Source organism: Nothobranchius furzeri, chromosome 3 (assembly GCF_043380555.1).
Source record: "Nothobranchius furzeri strain GRZ-AD chromosome 3, NfurGRZ-RIMD1, whole genome shotgun sequence".
Classification (NCBI taxonomy): Eukaryota; Metazoa; Chordata; class Actinopteri; order Cyprinodontiformes; family Nothobranchiidae; genus Nothobranchius; species Nothobranchius furzeri.
Genome location: NC_091743.1, coordinates 70,238,644 through 70,262,112, shown reverse-complemented (window position 1 = coordinate 70,262,112; position 23,469 = coordinate 70,238,644). Strand labels below are relative to the sequence as shown.

Below are 23,469 nucleotides of genomic sequence, written 5' to 3'. Positions count from 1 at the left end.
TCAGAAGTTTCAATGATGCAAATAAACAAACAAATTCTGAGGACAAGCCTGATTTTTTGGCCTATTTCAACTCACCATAACAGAAGAGCTCCGTCTCGAGCCCAGCGGTGTGCTTGGGAGGGAGTTGAGTGATGAGCTGGCGTTGAATTCCTCTGAGCTGAGGTTTTCTGAACCATCACCGTCTCCGTCGCTGAGCCCACTGCTAATGGAGCTGCTCTCATCCCAGCTGGAATGAAAATAGATTCTTACTTATCAAAAGGTTGCAAATCAAACCAAAACAAGATGCTGAAGTCTGTGTTTGAAGTAAAGAAAATGCAGAAGGTGAGACTGATGATGTCCACATGTATACATTAGGCTGTCTCTGCAGACGAACCTGCAGCTAATTCCAACTTGGCAGCAGCTGCTTTGTACAGATAATATATCAGAGCAGAAAGCAGCAAAGCCATCAAAACCTCAGGAGTGTTTTCAGAATTTTCCCTTCACTTTATGATTCATTAACCCCCGATTTGCTTCTTACGGAGCACAATTCACAGTTAAAGGGAAACGTAACAGTGGTGAGATGTTGGCTCCAACAGCACATGATGTTTTATCAAAATATTTAATGCTTTTCATTAAAATGAATACCCACTCAGACACATTTCACCATGTAAACTTCTACAAGACTTCCAAAAAGGAAATGCCATTTAGCAAACCACGATAACTTTGTGGGAAAACTCCCATCCGTCACAACAATGAAGTGAGTTTGGACAGCTATGAAAACACATTTTCCTTGCCTTAATAAATCACAGCAGAAGAATGAGTTATGGTCTTAAACTGTCGCCTAAATCATAACTTGTCAAAATGTGCTTATAAATCATGTTAAACAAAAAGTTTGACTTTACAGAAGATCTGAGGCTATGTACACACGTTCATGTACAGCACATTAATAGACATGCATGCACACAGCAGTAGTTCTCCAAATCTTCAGTGTCTTTGCAGAAAAACATTCCTTGAAATACGTAGGTGGAGAGCTTTAATCGTCTTTAGCGTTGACCTTTGCCCTTGGTCTTCTAGAACAGTAACCGAGCTAGCAAAAACAAGTTAGCCAGAGTAAACACAGGTCACATGTGATGTCAGAGCATTGATGTTAACAGCTGTGACCTGGTTAGTTAAAGATAACTAGTTTTTTAACATATCTGCTGTGGTCTCTAGTATAAATTAATCCCTTGCGAGTCGATCTCTGTGGGGGAAAAAACGCGTTGGCGCTCCTGTTCAGAAAATAGAAGTGAGTTGGAGGAGAGAGGAGCAGCATACCGAGCGTTTGGAGTCTTATTTCCGATATCTCACTCCTGATTGGCTTACTTCAACGGAACTCTTCCACCGACTCCATTTGCTCTGTAACGTTGATGATTTATCTCCACAAATAAAACAAGCCTGAAGCTAAATCAACAACAGCCTTCCCTGTCTATATTATTTCAGCGGCTAACGCCAGAGATACGGGTAGGAATTTGCAATATTTCCTGCTATTTCAGCTGTTAACTTTAATTTTTCTCTAAATTTTGTTCTCCCCAGAAGCAGCTACAATGGTGTTCAGCTGAGCTGTGGTAGCTTCATGGAGGGGGTCATCAGCTAGCACACTGCTGCGGACCAATTAACATTCTCCCGCTCCTGATAATAACATTTTACTTTCTTTGACATGGAATGTGCTACTACTAGTTTACCCGTTAAATTATAGATTCACTAGGATAACGACAATAAAGTTTATCTCTTATATTCACTAAGAAATCACAATGTAACCATAGAAACATTACGTGGTGTGTGTGTGTGTGTGTGTGTGTGTGTGTGTGTGTGTGTGTGTGTGTGTGTGTGTGTGTGTGTGTGTGTGTGTGTGTCTGCTCCGTCTTCTCGATCCCCAGTGAGTCGTGGAGGATGGCTGCTTATACTGAGCCAGGATCCTCTGGAGGTTTCTTCCTGTTAAAAGGGAGTTTTCCTCTCCACTGTCGCTGCATGCTTGTTTTGTATGAGGATTGCTGTAAAGACTCTGACACTAGTCAGTGACTCGATGCAACCTGCTGGGTTCCTTATACAGGAAACCTTTTACTGATTGGCTAAATTAACTGACCTGTATTGGAATGTTTACTTTGTGATGGTCCTTGAGATGACTCTTGTTATGATTTGGCGCTATATAAACTGAATATAATTGAATTGTTTTAACATGTCTGGGTTTTTAGGGATTTCACTTGGTGTTCTCCAAGGTTCCATTTTGGGTCTGTTTGTCTTTTTCTTTTAATCCATCTTCTCCCTCTGGACAAACTCCTCGACACAATGGCACAAATTTTCATTTTATACCGATGACACACAGATTCACATCCCTTCTAAGCCCACCACCACAATGCCCCCCCCCCCCCCCCCCCACGTCTCTCATCAGGTTTAGCCTGCATGTTAGACTCAAAGTGATCAATCATAGAAAAAAACAGGTTCTCAGTGAACTTGGCCTTTAAGTCTACAACGAAGAGTTCGTAAATATACACTTTGGTCGGAGTTTTTGAAAGAGTGATTTTTGGTGACATTTATCTTCAATTTCATGTGGACGACAGGGCAAACAGTAAAAATCTTGTTTTTTTTGGGATTCCTGGCTACATGTATAAATGACCTTAAAAAAACAGAGCGGCAGACTCTTAAAAACTATATGAGCGCTTTTCTTTAATCCCTCCGATGCAACCTGACTTGACTCCTCTTGTGAAAACAGCACGGATGAGCGGTCAATCCCAACACAGGCAGGAGAATTCCCTTAACCCTCCCACTGTCTTCATGGGTGACCCCGCAAAGAAAGTTGACCATTGAGCAGGACTGATGGTTTATCCCTTGAGGTCCACGTGGCAGGGGTGAGGTGGTGCTCACTCCTCACCCCTGCCATGCGGACCTCAAGAGTGTTATCTGTTAAGGTCTGATTCCTGAAGAAGTGTAAACTAAAAAAGCAACAACCTGATTAATCAATGGAGGTTTAAAAATTATAAAACAAGCATTTAGCTAGACTTAAAATAGCAGTAATGTCCTGTTAAAAGTTAAAACCGTATCTCCCAAGGATGTCCAGATCAGATTTAGTAAAACGATGTTCCCCTTCATTACCAATGGAAACCAGAAGTGGCAATAAAACTTGTGATGGACCAGTGGAAAGGTAAATTAATACAGACCTTTAAAAATGACTCATGCTAGAGCTGAATCAGTTATTTTTCTTGTCTGTGCTTTTCCCCAGTGAGCTGAAACATCCTCTTGTGGGTCTGAAGTCTGCAATTAGCATAGGCATGGAACATGGAGTTGTGTGGAAAAAGACCGGGAGACAAAAATGGCTTCAACGCGTTCTGAATTGAATTTAATCACATAGCTGGAGCTGAGTGGCCGTGGAAGTTGTAAAACAGAGCCAGCTCTGTTCTTAAAGTGCTGAGTTTGCGCGTTCTGAGTTATAAACGTGAATTATGACCACAGGTGAATGGCTTCAAATGTGGAATTCAACAAGACAGTAAATGTTTTGTTTGTAAATTTGGAAAAATTTCCAAACAGCATCAGCGAGATTAGTTTAGTGATTTCCTCCAAGTGCAGATGTTTGTGGTTTTTCTCAGACAAAACCTCCTCTGTCAGAGGCGACTGAAGGGCCATGAATGACCCCCCAAAGGGATGTCTGCCCAGAGGCAGGAGGGTCTGTGGGCTGTTGATGTTACAAGCCTAGCTGTCTGCTCCCAGAGGTAAGAATCCAGACAGAGTGTGTGGGAGTACAACAACAGATCGCATACTTCAGACACAGGGTGGCAATTAACTTTTTTATGATGCACCTCTAATGCCTTCTTGATTTGTGTGTCTGTGATGTAATGCAGTGAAAGTTGTTGGGTTTAAGGAGACTTAGGTGGGGGCTGTCCAATAAAGTGTAACCCTGGTATATCTAATAGCACTGAACAAACAAGCACACACACACACACACACACACACACACACACTCCAAAAACAACAAAACCACTGCAGAGATTATAGCAAGTGCATTTAAACTCAATTCAAAATTAAACAAAGTAATTCTTAAAGGGGCATTATGGAAGTTTGACAGCCAAAACATGTATAGAAATAATAAATGTCTTCTTCATACATTCTCCTGCAATGCCCTGGTCCTGTAGAATGAGCCCTGGCATTTTTACTGCGATTGCCTGTTTTTCTGTAAAATCACAGAAAAAGAGAGCTGCTCGGGTCGAGCAGGCTGCTTCATGCGCGTTCACGCTCAGGCATAGCCCGTAGCATTTGCTATCAGTAGCTTTAGCAGCAGAGAGTGAGGTAGTGCCAACTCAGCAACTTTGTCGCTGTTCATAACGCCTAGTGATGAACCTAGCTACATTTCTGAGGACCCTTAGCTACTTTCTTCTAGATATTTCCTGCAAATTAGCAACAAAATAGCCATTTTCGCTCTGAACCGTTCTTTGGTTCGATGTTGTTTCAGGTGTTATCAAGGATATAAAAGTTACAGATGCTATTGGTGTGTAGCTCACCTTGTAAGATGCCTGACTCCCATGCAGAAGACCTGGGTTTGATTCTGGATATGAATATAGTTCATTTAGAGTTTATTTTTTACATTAATGGTATATTTTTTTACAGTAAGATGCCCAAATTTTTATTTGAGACTCGCCGAATGGCATTGAATTCACAGATAAAAAAGATGTGGGTTCAACTTTCATTTTGGAACAATTTTTCAAGCAAGGGAAGGGAATGATCTGAGCATGCAGGAGGACTGACCCATCATAAACCTTTGTCAGCTGTGCTGAAGAGAAAGGTACAGAACCAAATTATTTAATTAATTAGCTGCACGTTCTCCGGCCGTCTGTCCTCCGGGCCACAATCACACACAAGGGACTGTCTCAGCTGTTATTTTTGTTAAGGGGTGTATACGTACAGCATGCGCACCTCGTGCAGGAGCCTACTATTGAAGCTGCCGTTACGATTTTGGCCTGAGGGGGCAATCGTGAGCATAAAATTCAAAAGTCCGTAAAGTCCCTCTAATGTTTTTCCTTGACATGCACAATAAAAATAGCCCAAAAACTGCTATTTTATAAAGGAAATGAGGCTTCAGAGAGAACACCCCTGCAGCTGAATAATACAAGAATGTAGCTGTGAGGCAGAAAGGAACGAGATGGTCCTCACAGATTATGTCTTTAAAAAGATATTATGGTTATTGCCTCCAAAATGAAAATCTGCATTTTCCTTGCAACGTTCTACCTTTAAAAGTGCAACAGATTTGCGTGGTTAGTTTCTAACATAGATCAAGATCAAACGAATGAGTTCAGTTCTTTCTTTAGACTTAATTAAGTCCCACAGTAACCACAATGGACAAAACCACTCAATTAAAGCCAAAAACAGGAAAACTAATATTTAAAAGCACACACACACACACACACACACACACACACACACACACACACACACACTAGTGATGTGTCAGTCGCGAACGAACCGGCTCTAAGAGCCGGCTCTTTGAAGTGAACGACGGGAGCCGGCTCGTCATTGGGAGCCGTCCCCTCCCCTTCCCCCTCCCCTTTTGCTTTGGTGAAAGCCACAGGCGATTGGTCAGCATGTGTAACTGCGTGTCCAGACTGTCCACACACAGAGCAGTAGGGGTGGGGAAGAGGGAGGATAAGCCTCAGACACACAGCAGAGCACATGCGGGCGGAGGGAGACGAGAGGGAATGAGGAGGAGGAAAAAGGCGAGAGAGAGAGAGGATAGTGTGACGAAGACGGTGAGAAAATGAGCGCCAGCAGTCGGAAAGTGGAGATTTCTGAAAGTGTTCAGTTATTAAATCCATAGAAATGATAAATATTTGATATATAGCATTTTTTTTACATTAGTAAATCATTTTACACAGTTTTGCATTATTTTGGTTATAAATGTACTCTACGCAACAGAAAATCTGAGGAGCCACTTGGGAGCCGAAAGAGCCGGCTCTTTTTGGTGAGCTGAGCCAAAAGAACTGACTCTCTAAAAAGAGCCGGAATTCCCATCACTAACACACACACACACACACACACACACACACACACACACACACACACACACACACACACACACACACACACACACACACACACACACACACACACACACACACACACACACACGACTGTACACAAGTTTACCTTCTAAAACGTAAAGTCCTCTTCGGTTTTGTCACCGACTGCATCGGTGGTGGTGACACTTTCCCAATTAAGACGCGACCGCTCATTTGCGAGCGCTCTAGCTCCAGTGAGTAGCTTCCTGTGATTATCGAAGCGAAAGTGACATTTAAACCCTCAGCAAGCGAGCAAGAAGTTCTGTTCACCTCCAGCTGCAGAGCAGAAACAGTCTGCTGCTCAGCACTTAGACGGCACCCATCCTAGAAGGAGGAGGAGGAGAAGGGGGAGGGTGGTAAACGGAGGTAAAGAACGGGGGAGAGCGAGAGAGGGAGGGATGAGAGAGAGGGAGGGAGAGAGAGAAAGACAGGAAGAGATGAAGGGAAGGTGAGAGCGAGAGAGAGAGAGAGAGAGAGAGAGAGAGAGAGAGAGAGAGAGAGAGATTGGGGAACTAGAGAGAGGGAAAGTGAGAGAGGGAGAGAAAGAGAGCGAGCCAATGGCTGACAAGCATTAATTAGCTACTGTGCTGAGGGGAGAAGGATGTTTAATCGCCGGATGGAATTAAAAGCTGCTTCTTTATGGTTTCTATGGTTTATAATCATCATCCAAGCAAAATCAGATCATTCGTTTGGTTCCTACATGTTTTCAACTTACAAAATCTTTTAGGCAGAAACAATATGAAAACGACAAACACCATTTCCCATAAACCCCCAGGAAATAAAAAAATGGCTATATTGCATTTCTCATTTAGTGGGAATATAAACAGGAATTTTATTTTAATAATATTTAATCAAATGTTTAGTTTAGCATTTCTGTTTTAATCACAGAAAAAAGTGGTTACGTTGTCTTATTTAATTCTGCTGTTGTGTCTTTGGGCAAGACACTTAAGCCTCCTTGCCTGCTGGTGGTGGTCAGAGGGACCGGTGGCGCCTGTGCTCGGCAGCCTCGCCTCTGTCAGTGCACCCCAGGGCAGCTGTAGCTACATTGTAGCTCATCACCATCAGTGTGTGAATGTGTGTGTGAGTGGATGAATGATACTCAGTAGTGTAAAGCGCTTTGGAGTCCTTACTCTGAGAGCTGCTATACAAGTGTGGGTCATTTATTATTGGGTGCGGGTTATTTATTTATGGCAAAAAGTTAAACTTTTTGAATTTCAGCTACTCTTAGTTTTTTCAAGAAGAAAAAAGTGGATCAATAGTAAAACAAAATGCAAATTAAGCAAAAGAATGACTTGGTGACTTGATAAAGCGACCTCCTTTCTCCCGCTGTAGCAGTTTTATAAATGATTTAAGTTATTTTAACAGATGATGCACGTTATTCCACTGGGCATGTTGTTGCACCATAAAGGTGTGTGATTTCAGGATGTATGGCATGGAATTTGCTTTTTCTTTTGTTGTTTTTTGTTGTTGTTTCTTTTAATCTGACCTGCACGTGTGCTGCTTCTGTGAGATCACAATCAGAGAATTTCTTTTGCGAGAGTCAAAACAATATATGTTTGTCACAGATCAGAATCTTGCTCAGAAATACATATCAGTTTTCTCAGAACTCAAAGGTTTTTTTGGTTTATCAAAAAAGAAAGAAAAACAGGGGGGCAAAGCTTTAGGCCTTGGTAGACACCTATTTAACTTTGTCTTAAACAAGGTTCAAGATGTTGTAAAGATCTTGGTAACTTGTTATTTCAATACATCTGCAGAGGTCTCCAGTGTAAACAATTGTCTTGTGTGTGTTTTTATGGAGGGGGAAAAAAGCTCTGGCGCACCTGTTTCATGAAATCGAAGTGAAGAGAGGTGAGCAGAAGACGCCAGGGTTTGGAGACTTATTTCCTTCTATGTGGACATCTCTCCTCTGATTGGGTAACAGCAACACAACTCTACCACTGACTCTATTTGCTCTACAACGTTAATGTTTTGTCTCCACTAACTGTTGTAACACAAACCTGCATTTGTTCTGCCGTGTGGTGGAGTTGCTAATGCTAACAATTAGCTTATACTAGCCGAGATGTTCTCTGCTGTTTCCTGCTAAAACAACAGCCTTCCCCGTCGTGAGTCAATGGGTGAGTCCATGAATGTTAAGTGACAGTAAGACGTAGATCTGTCAGGATTTTTCTGACCCGAGTGTTTTTCCATTTGTTACTTTTCAGGGGCTAATGCAGGGAATAAGGGTGAAAGACCATTTTCCAGCTCAGCCTGCCTGAAAAACTGAGAGTACACAATGATATTTTAAAAACAAGCAAACAGTTTCTAACCTTGCGCTGCAAGATGAATTCTTGTGAGAATTGGAGCTTTCCAAACTCAGGAGAATCCATCTTGTACCACTCTGGTTGAAATCGTCCGAGTTCTGGCCCAAAATACGCCAGTCCAATGGTGTGCCAGCACTGTGCTGTAGGGTGGCAGTTAGTTTTGACGATCGTATCAAGCGCTCGACTAAGCAAAAGCATGTTTCTGGCTCCACACACACACCAGGGCGCACACTCTGGACCTTGTTTTTACCCTGAGTCTAAATGCTGACAGTGTTTGTCCTGATGACGTTTATATTTCAGATCACCATTGCATTTTCCATGTTGTTCTCAGTGAACTTGGGCATCCTAATGTTCGAACACCATGTTCGAACATTAGGATGCCTATCGGTACACTTGGTACCAGGGCAGCCTAGGTCGCAGGTCGATGATAGACTTTGTAGTTGTATCATCTGACCTGCGGCCGTATGTTTTGGACACCCGAGTGAAGAGAGGAGCGGAGCTGCCAACTGATCCCCACCTGGTGGTGAGTGGGATCAGATGGCAGGAGAAGATGCCGCATAGACCTGGCAGACCCAAACGCATAGTGAGGGTCTGCTGGGGACGCCAGGCAGAAGAACCTGTTAAGACGGTCTTCAACTCCCACCTCCGGCAGAGCTTTGACCGTGTCCCTAGAGCAGTGGGGGACATTGACTCCGAGTGGGCCTTGTTCCACTCTGTGATTGTTGAGGTGGCTGTTGCTAGCTGTGGTCGCAAGGTGGCCAGTGCCAGTCGTGGTGGCAACCCCCGTACCCGCTGGTGGACACCAGAGGTTCGGGGAGCAGTCAGGCTGAAGAAGGAGGCCTACAAGGCGTGGCTGGTCTGTGGGTCTCCGGAGGCAGCAGACAGGTGTCATGATCCGCCCCGGCCTCCCTGACTGTGTCTCTCCTGCCCTGATTAGCCTAATTGTTCTCACCTGTCCCTGATTACTCTGCCCATGTGTTCCTGATTCCCTTGTGTATTTATACCTCCCTCCTTGTTGCTGTCTTTGTTGGTTCATTGTCGTTTGTGCATGTTCGTTCGTCCTGTTGCTCCCAGTCTACAATTAAACACCTTTTTATTTGTTCATCCATCTGCCTGATCTTCTGCCTCCTGGAACCCACCACCACACATGGTCTGCCACCTCCACCCGCAGAACATGTCAGCAGGTACCGGAGCGCCAAGCAGGGTGCAGCAGTGGCAGTTACCGAGGCAAAATCTCAGGCGTGGAAGGAGTTTGGTGAGGCCATGGAGAAAGACTATAGATCGGCTCCAAAGAGGTTCTGGCAAACTGTCCGGCGCCTCAGGAGAGGAAGGCAGAAACTCGCTCACACTGTTTACAGTGGGGATGGGGAGCTGCTAACGTCAACTCGGGCTATAGTCGGACGGTGGACGGAATACTTTGAGGAGCTCCTTAATCCCACCTATGCACATTCCGAGGAGGAACCAGAGCCAGGAGACCTGGGGATGGACTGTCCAATCTCGGGGGCAGAAGTTGCTGAGGTAGTCAAACAACTACACAGCAGCAGAGCCCCGGGGGCGGATGAGGTTTGTCCTGGGTATCTCAAGGCTATGGATGTTGTAGGGCTGTCATGGTTGACACGTCTCTGCAACATTGCGTGGTCATCGGGGGCAGTTCCTGTGGAGTGGCAGACCGGGGTGGTGGTCCCCATCTTTAAGAAGGGTGACCTGAGGGTGTGTTCCAACTATAGGGGGATCACACTCCTCAGCCTCCCTGGAAAGGTCTACTCCAAGGTACTGGAGAGGAGGGTCCGATCGATAGTTGAATCTCAGATTAAGGAGGAGCGATGTGGTTTTCGTCATGGCCGTGGAACTGTGTACCAGCTCTATACCCTTGCAAGGGTGATGGAGGGGGCATGAGAGTTTGCCCAACCAATCCACATGTGTTTTGTGGATTTGGAGAAGGCTTATGACCATGTCCCCAGGGGCACCCTGTGGAGGACACTCCAGAAGTATGGGGTGGGTGGCTTTCTGTTAAGGGCCATTCAGTCCCTTTACCAGAGGAGCGTGAGTTTGGTCCGCATAGCCGGTAGTAAGTCAGACCTGTTCCCTGTGAGGGTTGGACTCCGGGCTGCCCTTTGTCACCGGTTCTGTTCATCACTTTTATGGACAGAATTTCTAGGCGCAGCCGTGGTGTGGAGTGTGTCGAGTTTGGGGGCAGGAGAATCTCGTCTCTGCTTTTTGCGGATGATGTGGTCCTCCTAGCTTCATCCAGCTCTGACCTTCAGCTCTTGCTGGGTAGGTTCGCGGCCGAGTGTGAAGCGGCTGGGATGAGGATCAGCACCTCCAAATCTGAGACCATGGTTCTCGACTGGAAAAGGGTGGCTTGCCAACTCCGGGTCGGGAGAGAGGTCCTACCTCAAGTGGAAGAGTTTAAGTGTCTCGGGGTCTTGTTCACAAGTGAGGGTAGGAGGGATCGGGAGATCAACAGGCGGATTGGTTCAGCATCTGCAGTGATGCGGACGCTGAGCTGATCTGTCGTGGTGAAGAGGGAGCTGAGCCAGAAAGCCAGGCCCTCGATTTACCGGTCGATCTACGTCCCAATCCTCACCTATGGTCATGAGCTTTGGGTAATGACCGAAAGAACGAGATCGCGGATACAAGCGGCCGAAATTAGTTTCCTCCGTAGGGTGGTAGGGCTCAGCCTTAGAGATAGGGTGTGGAGCTCAGACATTCGGGAGGGACTCTGAGTAGAACCGCTGCTCCTCCGGATTGAAAGGAGCCAGTTGAGGTGGTTTGGGCATCTGGTCAGGATGCCTCCTGGACGCCTCCCCGGGAAGGTGTTTCGGGCATGTCCTGCCGGCAGGAGGCCCCCGGGTTGACCCAGGACATGCTGGAGAGGTTACATCTCCATTCTGGTCTGGGAACGCCTTGGGGGCAGGAGAATCTCCACCGGAGGAGCTGGTGGAGAAGGCCAGGGAGAGGACGGTCTGGAGCTCCCTAGTTGGGATGCTGCCCCCGCGACCCGGACCCGGATAAGCGGAGGAAGACGACAACGACGACATTGCATTTTCTTTAACTTGTCAGTTTCTGCATCCCCACCTCCTGCTTGCGGTCTGGTTAGTTCTTGTTTTCTAAATGAGAGCACAGCTAGCAATTTTTCTGCTGCTTTTGATCCACCCTGTTCTTCTGATAACGACCCAGATTCCTTAACTTCTCAGTTTAACAAGCCCTGCCTCTCCATTCTGGAAAACATCTGTCCTGTCAGAACCAGATCAGTTCCTGCAGTGAACCCTACTCCCTGGTTTAATGACAGCCTTCGCAGCCTGAAGCGCCAATACAGAAAAATTGAGCGCTTGTGGAAGAAAACCCATCTCCTCATCCATCTGCTGCACCTAAAGGATCTTCTGACATCCTTTAATTCCGCAATCAGAGAGGCGAAGGTTGGCTATTTCTCCAACCTGATGTCCCAGAGCAAAGGGAACCCCAAGGTGCTGTTTAACAGCATCAGCAGCATCGTCTCTCCTGCCTCTCCTACAGCCTCCATCCACTCTGTTGCAGACTGTGAGAACTTTCTGTCTTTCTTTGTGGACAAAGTCAATGAGGTCAGATGTAGCATCTCTCCATCAGCCTTATCTCTGCCTCTCCCAGCTCCAACCAGGCCCATCATCCTAGATAGCTTTGCTCCTGTTTATTTGCCTGAGTTAACCAAACTAGTTAACTCTATGAAGACCTCTGCATGCCCCCTCGACATCTTACCCTCATCTTTGTTTAAAAGTGCTTGTCAGTCCATCGGTCCCAGCGTGCTCTCTATAATTAATGATTCTCTGGTTTCTGGTCAGGTCCCTGCTTACTTTAAGAACGCTGTAATCCACCCGATTCTTAAAAAAACGAGTCTTGACCCCTCTCTCCATAGCAGCTTCAGACCCATCTCTAAACTTCCGTTCATCTCCAAGATCTTGGAAAAGGTTGTGGCTAAACAACTCACAGCTACTCTTGATGAACATAACATCTATGATAGCTTCCAGTCAGGTTTTTGTAGAGCTCATTCTTCTGAAACAGCTCTTCTTAGGGTCTCTAATGACCTTCTGACTCACAGTGATGCAGGGGACTGTTCTGTTCTGGTCCTGCTGGACCTGACTGCAGCCTTTGACACTGTTGACCATCACCTGCTACTGGAGAGGCTGAGAGACTAGGTAGGCCTATCAGGAACTGCTCTGGAGTCTTTCTATCTTTCTGATCTCTGTGGCCATCTCCAAGTTTAGGTCCTCCACCACCTCCCTTACCCATGGTGTCCCACAAGGTTCTGTGCTGGGGCCTCTGCTCTTCCTCCTCTATCTGCTTCCTCTTCAGCACATCCTGAGCTCCTTCAAAGGAATCTCCTACCATCTTTATGTGGATGACATCCAACTGTACATCTCCTTTAAGCCCCATGAGATGTCTAAGCTGCAGCTGTTACACACCTGCTTAGACTCTATCAAAACCTGGATGGTGGGAGCTTTCTTCAGCTGAATGAAGATAAGACTGAGATCCTCATCTGTGCCCCAGACAAGCTGGTTCCCAAAGTCAGAGACTCTCTTGGTCAGCTTGCTTCTCATGCCAAACGCTCTGTCAGGAATCTTGGTGTGATCTTTGACCCAGCTCTCACCCTGGATTATCACGTCAGTTCTCTTGTTCGCTCTTCCTTCTTCCATCTCAGGGACATTGCTAAGCTGAGTCCCATTCTGTCCCGCTCTGAACTTGAGACTGTTATCCACACCTTCATCTCCTCACGCTTAGACTATACTAACTCTCTTTTCGCGTGTCTGAGCAGAACCTCCCTGAACCGTCTACAGGTGGTTCAGAATGCCTGTGCTCGGCTTCTGATCAAGTCCTCCAAACACACCCACATCACCCCGCTTCTCCTCCAGATTCACTGGCTGCCAGTCAACGTCAGGGTTCATTTCAAGATCCTGGTTCTGGTCTATAGGGCCTTACATGGACAAGCACCATCTTACATTGGTGATCTTTTTAGTCCCTACACCCCCAGCAGGTCCCTAAGGTCCAGTGATCAAAGCTTACTGGTTGTGCAGCACCAGGCTAAAGACCAAAGGTGACAGATCATTTGCTGCTGTGGCCCCCAGACTTTGGAACTCTCTCCTCCTGAGCCTGAGATCAGTAGACTCAGTGGTCTTCTTTAAAAAGCAGCTGAAGACTCACTTGTTCAAGCTGGCTTTTGTGTGACCTTCATCACCTTCTCCTTGTGCTGCTCTCCCCACCTATTCCACCTTCCTCAGGATCTACTGATTTCCCTCCTTCCTAGTCACACTCTCTCTTTCTTTACATTTTTAATCAAAATTTTCTATTTTTTGCTCATTTAAAATATATTTTTAATCATTTTCCAATTTTTTAAAAATATTTTTACATTTTTTGTTTTTGTGAAGCGCCTCATGATTTTTATCTTGAGAGGTGCTATAGAAAAGATCTTTTCTTCTTCTTCTTCCCTTTATATTGTTCTAAGAATTATTTACCTTCATAAATTAGACAAGGGTTTCTATTTCATTCATTATTGTCTGCAAGAAAAACTACAAGAGAAACCACAAACCCACAGATGAGAATCTCCAGGGGTGCATGAGTAGCCTTGGAAACTTCCCTCCCCCGTCATTAGCGGTGGAACACTTTTGCTGTGATTTCTAGAGATCACAGTTCAGTAAAACACTCCAGGAGGTCAAGACTGGCCCGTGTCTCGTACACATCATCAGTCAAAACCAACACATCCCGTGTATTTAAGGTCTTTTAGATCCAGAAGGAGGCAACCGCAGTTCCACATTGAATTCTGGATAAATAACTGTTGTAACTCCTTTGTTTTCATCACCCTCATTCAATTTAAAATAGATTCATTTAAATGTTTTCCCCCCAAACACTTAAAGATGGATGTGTAGTTTCATCCTTGGAATGGTGCGTGATCTGAACTTTTTACTGTATAAAAACGGAGTGGCGTAAACTTCATGTCCTGTTTATGTCAGCCGGACCTCACCACTACAAAGCCAGCTGTCGTCCAAATGACCCCCCAGTCATGTTTGTGCTGTACAAAAACAACCCAGCCGCTCTGATAAGCAAATGGTTCCCGTTGGAGACGGCCTCTCCATGTTTGTTCGTGTGTTCTGTTGTTGCTGCCACAACTGGCTTTTGTGATATCTGCAAACACCAGGTAATCTTGTTTATGCTAAGGTATGAAACCATTTGAACGTTTTTGGAGGTTTAATCTTTAAAATGTGATTTTGGGTTAAGTTCTGATCTCATAACTGTGATAGTTCTTTTGAAATGTTCAGATTTAAACTTAAAGCAAACTTAGTAAATCAAATCAGAGGAGAAAATATTTCAAACATCAAAGTTAAGTTTTTATTTTCAGTGAATAAAAAAAACTTTTTAAGAATATACGTCTTGTTTCCATGAGGTGTACTGACTTAAGATTTCCAGCAGGAGGCACACGTTTTTCAAAATTCAGCTGCTGCAGCCTGCTCCGTTGCAGGGTATTAAAATAAAGCACCACTTGACATTTAGAGGGAGAGAAAAAACAACAGTAATGAAGGTTTTTATGCTTTTGAGGAGCATACATTCCTGTATTGTTATGAAGCACAATGAAGGAAACCAGTCGAGAAAGGCAGCATCACAACGCAGAGCCCTTTGCAAGGATTCATGTCTGATCAAATATCTGTCTCACAGAAACAATGAGAGATGGAAAAGCAGCACATCTCTGATTTTCCACTTGCCTGATTTTGATCTGCATGAAGGTTGACCATCAGGAAGCAAATAGGATGCGTCAGCTTTCCGCACAGTAGTAAACAGAGCTGAAGCACATCTGTGAGTCTGTCAGACATGGTTTTCAGCTCCTCTCTGCAGAGTCCAGAGCTATGGGTTTATTGCTGGCCCAGAAAGAAATTATAATGCTGATAAAAACCTTTATTTATACAGATGTGGCCCAGAATGCTGCTGATGCCAACACCACAAAAGCATCCCCCAAACACTTAAAGATGGATGTGTAGTTTCATCCTTTGATTTTAAAGGTGTGGGACACTCAACTAACACATTTGCAATGGTCTCTAGTTGGAATCATCGGGTTGGAATGAACGTCTTGCAAGTTGTGCTTGTTCAGCCTGCATGAAAAACTCAGTGTGACCCATTATAAAGAAATAATGATTAAACAAAAATAGATTTTCAGTGAACCACACCTTTAAAACTATATCAAATAACTTAGAGTGAGATAATTAGGAACTATAAGGGTGAAGGTGTAACTCACTCAGAGGGAGAAAGACATCCAGAGTGCACACTGCCCAATGCCAGCCTGGAATAATGAACGCTAAGTTGAATTTCCCAGCTGTCAGTATTTAAAACATTTTGTTTTATACAAATTAAAAACAAAAGTTTCATCAGCAAAATATATTTCTGCACCAACATACAGTAAGGCAGTAAACAGACACCAAATGATTCACCCGATTCATTGCATAAATAACATAAAAATAACAATTTCACATTTTCCACTGGAGGCTGAGTGTTAGACGCTGGTGAGATCCAAACTGCACACCCAGACAACCACACACAGACATGATACAGGGATGATTAATGCTCCCTGGGGTGCTTCTGTAATGGTCCGTTATTCACAGGCTGAGGACACTGGTGAAGGTGGAGGCACATTTGGTGTTGGGAGGCTTTGTAAGTGGGCCTTCCAATCACTGTGCTCCAGATTGACTCCAGACGTGTTTTTGATACGCTGACCATGTGTTCATTTAACAGTATGCTTCCTTTGTCAGCTGATTTGAAAGAAGTATAGTTTACAAACCATCATGTTTCAAAATGATGTGTTGGAGGTAATGTACAAGAGGGGCTAAAAAATCTAAATAATTCCCACTCTGCTGTTCTTTTTCCAAGAACTCACCTGAGCGGTGTCCTCATGAAATTATAATCTGGTCCTCTGCAGGCAAAGCAACAAGGCCAAAGAATAATTTGAGCCGATAGGTTTAAGTGGGTCAGAGAACATGTGTGGTTTGCAATTGGTGAAGCAATAAGTAAATATGGAGAGGGCCAATACAGACAGGAAAGGGAAATTGAACACAGACTGCTGAAGGCGCAGATCCAGAGTCAGCCGATTGCTGCAAACCCTTTGCGAGTTACAGAATGCGTTTGTTGATACACACGCTTTCCATGTGTGAGGATGTTAGTGTTCCAGTTTTTAGAAAACTGACCTAAATGCTGCACATGCAAACCATTTAACAGTTGCAGGGAGTGCAGTGGTCTAAGCTTTATTTTGGTCTCTATGAAAACAACAATGCCAGTCTTCTCTACCGGTTATAGAAACATTGGCAAATTAAAAAGATCTGTCTGTGCATGCTTGCACGTGTTTGTGTATGATACGTATAAAAATTGAAAGTGCATTGAGTAATAATTCCGTTATAACAGATTTTCATTTGCTGCAACCCATGCAACTGAAAACCTTTGAACATTCTAAAAGAAAATGACATTTAAATTGATTCACCAGCAGAAAGATGATTGATTATTTTATAATTGTGTTGTTGGGGGACAATCAATCAAATACACACACACACACACACACACACACACACACACACACACACACACACACACACACACACACACACACACACACACACACACACCCTCCATGCATGCATTCGCTCAGCAGCTCCCACACTAACACACAAGGCAGCCCATCACTGGGTCAGTGGAAGGCGGTTGCCATAGCAGCTCATCCCGAGCTATGCCGGTGCGAGATCATGATCAGTAGTGATGCTGCTGAACCCGCCTCGTGTCTCTGCTCTACATCGCTGCCTCTATGCTGCTGTAAGGAAACAAAAGCTCACATTTCTGGGTGTGCACATTCACCGAACGCCCACTTTACACGAGGGAATAACTACACACAATAAACACAGAAATGATGTGGATCACAAGTGTTATGTGCCAACATCATATGTTGCTGTAACAAGATTTAAGCATAGCAGAAAAGCTCATAAAAACACATCTGCAGCATTAATCCAGATTATTTCCTACTAGAAAGCAGTTTCATATTGAATATATTATGTACTTTATTTTGAAATTCACATTTGAAATTCACGTTAGAGATTGAAACTAACAAATCCGATTGAGACAGGTTAGTGTAGCAAAAATACAGATTTGTTTCCATTTTTAAAAGAGACAGAGGCAACATATAGAGGCATAGTTCCTTTGAGCCAAGCATTAAATCTCAGCAGTGATGATTCTATGAGCAACTCTGCCAAAAAAGGCTTTTATTTCACTATTAAAAATATATATTTTTCACTGTTAGTGACATCAAGACAAGTGTGTTTCAGTCATTAAGAGCAGACTGATCCAAAAATAAACACAAACATTTTTCAAATACATTAAAGAAAACTCTTTCATTACTGGGTTTTTAGGCAAATCCCACTGAAATCTTCCAGTTTAAGTTTTTCAAACTACTATTTGCCAAAACAAATCCCATAAATCTGCCCTATTGTAGCCAAACAGATGGGCCTTCTGTGAATGTCACATCCGTTACAAACATTAATCTTACTTTTATCCCATCACAGTGTTTACACAAACTACAACCGCAAAACAACCTTCTGAAATGACAAAACGTCACATAAATGACTGGTTACTTCAATCTGAGATGCAGACAAAGCAAACCTACAACAACAATATAAAGTGATTCCAGGTCTACCCACAACCAGCTGCTTAGGATTTAAAATGAAGCTGGGCGATTTAATGTGAAGAATAGAAAAACAGGGAACATTTGTTATTCTTGAAAAGGTCAAGATGAGTGGGAAGCTGCTTCAACAGCACAGTGGGATCTGGAATAAAGTCCCAAAACGAGTCCGACTGATAAACCACATCTGGTTGACACCAAAGTCAAAAAAAGTCAGACAGCAAAAAAGTAACCATGAATTTTCAAAAAATGGTGATCAAAGCTTAGCAAAAGAAAAGAAATCATCCAAAAGGGTTGAAATGAAGACAACTGGACTAAGCTTCTCGGATGAGAAGTGAAACGTCTTCAAGACACCAAAGAAGTCCAGTTGTCGTTATTTCAACCCTTTTGGATTATCATGACCTGATGACTGAGAACCTTGACCAGCACGTGTTCATTACTAGAACAAATGAGACTTCTTCAGCAGATCCGACAAGCTGCTAATTTGATCTGTCAGATAAATAAGTTCACAATAAGACAGATATGCTGTATGTTGCATCAAACTGCTGATGATTATGGCAGACAGTAATTACAGTCAGTAAGTGCATATTTTCTGCACCCTCAGTTAATCATTTCTGCCTGAAAAACAGCTAAAATGTCTGACGCATGCAAGGATTAAACATCTTGTTTTCATGTTAAATGCAAAAATCAGAAGTGCTATTTGCACTTCAGCGATTGTTGAATCACTAGGAAATCTAAAAATGGAGGCTCTAAATGAAAGAGAGCACTACTCGTAACTCCCCCTACAATCGATTCTCAACTGGTTTCCATAGTTACAGCAGAAGGGCCAGATCTATTTTCAAAATCAAGGAGCAAATAGTTCTGAATGAGCTCAACTGTACGTGTGTGACAGTGGATGGAGTAAGAATGCAAATGTGTAAAAGCTTTAGCAGGAACAGGAAAGTCGGAACGTGAGTTGCTGTGCCTGCTTCAGAACCGGATTAGCTGCTTATCTACTCCAAAGGGCACTGGTGTGCTCAGGAGGCAGAAGCAACAGCATCCCTGTGATCCTCCAGCCGAAATGAGTACAGTTCCTTTGATATAATGCTAACAGTATTCAGGATATTAACTATTTTATAGGGGGTTTTACATGAAAATTACTTAAGAGTGGGAAGCCAGGATGCCACAAGGAAATGCACATCTGCAGCTGACTTTAAAGCCAGAGTTCAAATTAAAACAATTTTAATGAGAAATGACAGCGTTCCAGCTGTATTGGTTCACTTTGGTTTTTAGAGTTGATGCTTTAAGAAATTAACAACAAAAAATAAACCTCTGAAAAGGAGTAGGTAGAAGTAAAACATATATATTCTAACCCTCCTTTCACGTATTTATGTTTAATTCAAACAATACTTATACATGTGCATGCAGTGCCATCATGTAGTTTTTGGAACATATGCTGCAAAAGACTTACACCAAACCAGACCAGAACGACCAGATGAAATTCCAGCTCAGAATGATGTGACTGGGTTATACACTCTGAGAAACTATATGTTGAATTTACTTAACCAAGTTAAATCAACTGGTTCCACTAGACCAATTATTTTGGGTCACGACCCACCCCGGGGAACATCAAAATTGTTTGCCCCTCCCCCCATCTGCAGCATCAGTGAAGCCCCAGCCACAAGCACAGTTGCCGATCACCTTGACCACAAGGGGAGAGGTTCTGGTAGTCGCTTGTTCACTATCATGTCTATGTCGAGTTAGAAAAGCAGGTTAGCATGCTAAGCTAGTTGCTTGCTAGCCACTGCTCTTATATTAATGGGGTTATTTATTTAGTTTTACCATGAATGGACTCATGCGCTTAGTCTTAACATTGTATGGCCCTAAAATGATTTATATTTACTGTGGAAATGCAGTCATTTTCCAACCTTTCATTTGAATGCTTATGTTGGCAACAGAGATCTGTTAGATCATAAGCCCCACCAAGTATTTTCCTTATCAGGCACTACTGTATTTTTTCCCAACCAAATTCAAAGTAGATCCGAGGGCCATGTGGACTTCGTGGTATTCTGCCAGCTTTGTTGTTACACTTGTTCCACAGTCTCCTCCTTCAGCTTGGCACTCCAGTCAGGGTATAGGGAGTTTAAGTCTCCTCCCGTTCCGGTCGACTCATGGGTCCCCAGAAGAACGGAAAAATGAATGCAAGTCAATGGGGCTAAAAACGCCATTTTCTACTCCGCTTTGCCTTACGCCCTGGATCGCACATATGTTGTACTGCAATTTAAATGAAAAGTAATGATGGGAGTTTCAATCACGTCAGTCATGTACTTTGAGATTTATCAGCTTGTAAAAATGTGTAATTAGTATGACTACAAACCAGAATTTGGCACGTCGCATATGTGATGTCACCACATAATCTCCTCTCCCCTAAGTGTCTGCTACTTAGCAAATGGCCAGATTTATGGTGGTTCTGTGGCAAGTTTGCTAAACTTACAGCCCTTTTCCATCAGTTTTCTCCATGTCTGGTTCGATTATGCCACTTTTGTGACGCGCATTTATAGTCCTGGACTTTTTTTCACACAAAACCTAAAATAGCGTTTCCCCCTGTTCGAAAATAAGCGTGTTCTTGGTATCAAAATGCTTCTTTAAAATTCACAGACATCATATGCGAAATCCATGGCACAAAACTATTAGAAAATAGCATTTTTAGCCCCATTGAATTGCATTAATCTTTTAATTCTTCCGGGGACCCATGGTGCGAAAGTAGATGGGCGTGACATAGGCTCCCTATAGGCTGCTTGTCCTGCTGGGTTAAAAAGGCAGCCTGTTGATTAGTCTGAGCACTCCTGCCACCTAGTGACTGGAGGTTGATTTATTTAAGTGTTGAAAAAGATGCTGCTAATAATGGATCCTCCTGCTTCTTGTGCCAGTGGGCTGTACCCCACTAATTGAGAAAAACTGCACTACACCTATTTGCTTAAATGTAAAAAGTAATATACACTGTTATACGTTCAGTAAATTCAACATTTCGTTTTTTTAGTGCATAATTTCTGTTACATTTGCCAGGTTTCATTGATCATGTTTTAGTCTACTTTTAGATGATGGAAAAGTGTGCCACTTCCTCTTCTTGCCCTTAACCCACATATTAAGAATGTGACCTGGCATGCAGGGCCTAGTGAGTGCTCCAGAGGCAGCTTAAATCCCTCCGCATGTGTAGCAGCGATAAAGCTGCTCCTCCGCTCCAGAGAGTCGTCCTTGATTCGTTTTATTCCTCTCTGAGTCTTACTCTAAGTTGTGAAAAGGAACAAGAGAAATATGCTCAAAGGACAAAAGAAAAAACAAAAGCAGTTAAGTTGAAAGTAGATAAATGAGTAACTGTTTGGGGCATTTATCCCTGCTGACTCTGGTTTTTGAGACACGCAGGCACTGGTACACCAGTCTTCAGCTGTGTAACCTGAAGACTTGTTTCCTCAGTAAAGAAAAATAAAAGAGTTTCCTTGTTGTCGTCAGCAAATTGTCACTTTGAGAAATCCTTTGAGAGTACGAAAAGAATACGTGACTGCTGACGGAAGCTTTTTTAGACCTGACAGGAAATATCCCAGAACCAAATAGAAAAACAGCATCCTGGCATCAAAAGTTTCATTTTATGACATTTTGCCCCAAAGTAACATTTTAAATGGCTCCATGGCATTGATTAATTTTAAATATTCAAATTAAGTCAGATGAAAAGCAACACTAAAGACATTAACTATTGCTTTGAATATGGACTTCAGTGGTTCTTCAGGCGTATATGGTGCAGATTCACATTGGACAGCCCAGAAACTGCACTTAACAGCTTTGTGGCTCAGGTACGAACACTAGTGGTAGGTGTCCACCTGCTTCACAACAACAGCTTTTTACTGTGCTCATACAAGCAGCGCTTTCAGTTTGCCAACTGTCAATAAAAAGCACAAGAAGAAGAGTAAAGGAAGACGTTTGCTTTCTGTTGGAAGAAAGTAATGTCTCTGGAGGCTAAGCAAATAACTAAAACCAAAGTGAATATTGGCGTGGTCTACACTAGTTTGAGGGAGCAGAAGGAAGCTACAAAATCATTGATGGTGACCTAGCATTGTTGCTAATACTTTTTGTGTCCAACAGTGTTGATCTTTTTACTTTGTTCACACCTAATTCTCACCTAATTCAGCGGTTGAATCACCTGTTCACCAGGCTTTTAAGCTCTGTAGAAGCCTTTTGATCAGCTAATGATTAGAATCAGGTGTGTTGGAACAGGGAAACAACTAAAACATGCCAATTGTGGCTCTTGAGGGCCAGCACCCCAGTTCTATATCAAACATTTTAGAACAAAATTCAGATCGGCAGCACCTCCTAAAAAGGCCTCCATCATGTGATTTCCAAAAGGTCAAATTCCAAACCACCTTAGGGCGTCGGCTAGCTCTTGTCATGGTAACAGGAGTATAAACACGTTTTCTTACCCATTAGCCAAGTTATCGTCATCATCTTGCAGGCTTTTTCCTTGGAGGTCGGTGTCACTCAGGTACCCGGACTTGAGGTCAGCATCGTCGAGACCTTCGATGAGCTCAATGCGGGAGGTGCTACTGAGGCGGCTGGAGCAACGAGCTGGCATCGTCTGGGCTGTGTATTGTGAGGAGCTCTTACTGCCCTGGTACCCGCTGCCGGTGGAGGATGGAGCATCGCCGGCTTGAAGACGGGGACTGGACTGACCGTGACACCAGGACAAGGGTGAGGAGCGGTTTGACAGGCTGGATATGCTGCGAGCGTTGGTCTCATCGCTGTCATAGCCTACGTTACTGCTGTCTGCACAGCTGGAGAGACACAGCAAGACATTTGTCTTTGAGATGATCTTGACCCAGATTAATAAATTGTGTCAAATCATCCTCAGAGATTAAGGCCTTTCCTCTGACCTGATGAGTTTGTCTTGATATTCTAGAATACAATTAAAAGCTGCAGTTGCCTTGTTGTCAGGCTGTATGATGATGTTGTAGGTTTCTTTTTATGTTTTCATATGTGGGTTGAAAATGCCCACGAATGGCTGCAAGTGTCTTCTGTGTCTGTGGATTGCATAATAGCGTGAACTAAGTCAACCAAGTAAATATTTCAAAGCCAACAAATGTGACTATTTTTATCCATTGTTCATGGATAATTCAGCAATACGAAGACATTTCTTTTCCTTTTCAGTGACTGGTACATATGCTTTTATTTTTAATGTCATTGTTGGAAGAGAAATGTGCAAAATTCAATAAGCAAATGTATATTTGAATTATTTTAAGAGTGCTGTGATGCCAGATACAAAGTTCTGATACACATGCCAGAATAAAGTGTGTATGAACAAATGATTTAACACTAAAAGGATTATTAGCTTGTGAAAAGTGCTTAGGATCTGTATAAAAGAAAACGGTCTTAGAACAGCAATAATAGTCTAACCAGACAAATGATCTGA

At 43.4% G+C, this 23,469-nt stretch overlaps 1 protein-coding gene across 4 annotated transcripts in view; it reads right to left on the bottom strand.

Annotated features, from left to right (window-relative positions):
- Positions 1–23,469, bottom strand: part of nav1b (neuron navigator 1b) — a 100,316-nt gene that overhangs the window by 41,337 nt on the left and 35,510 nt on the right. For all 4 annotated transcript variants that reach the window (XM_070549488.1, XM_070549489.1, XM_070549490.1 and 1 more), the window contains 2 exons: positions 22,484–22,834; positions 76–226 (listed from right to left, as the gene is read on the bottom strand). In XM_070549488.1, coding sequence (XP_070405589.1) covers positions 76–226; positions 22,484–22,834 — 502 coding nt within the window. The remainder of the gene's footprint in view (positions 1–75; positions 227–22,483; positions 22,835–23,469) is intronic.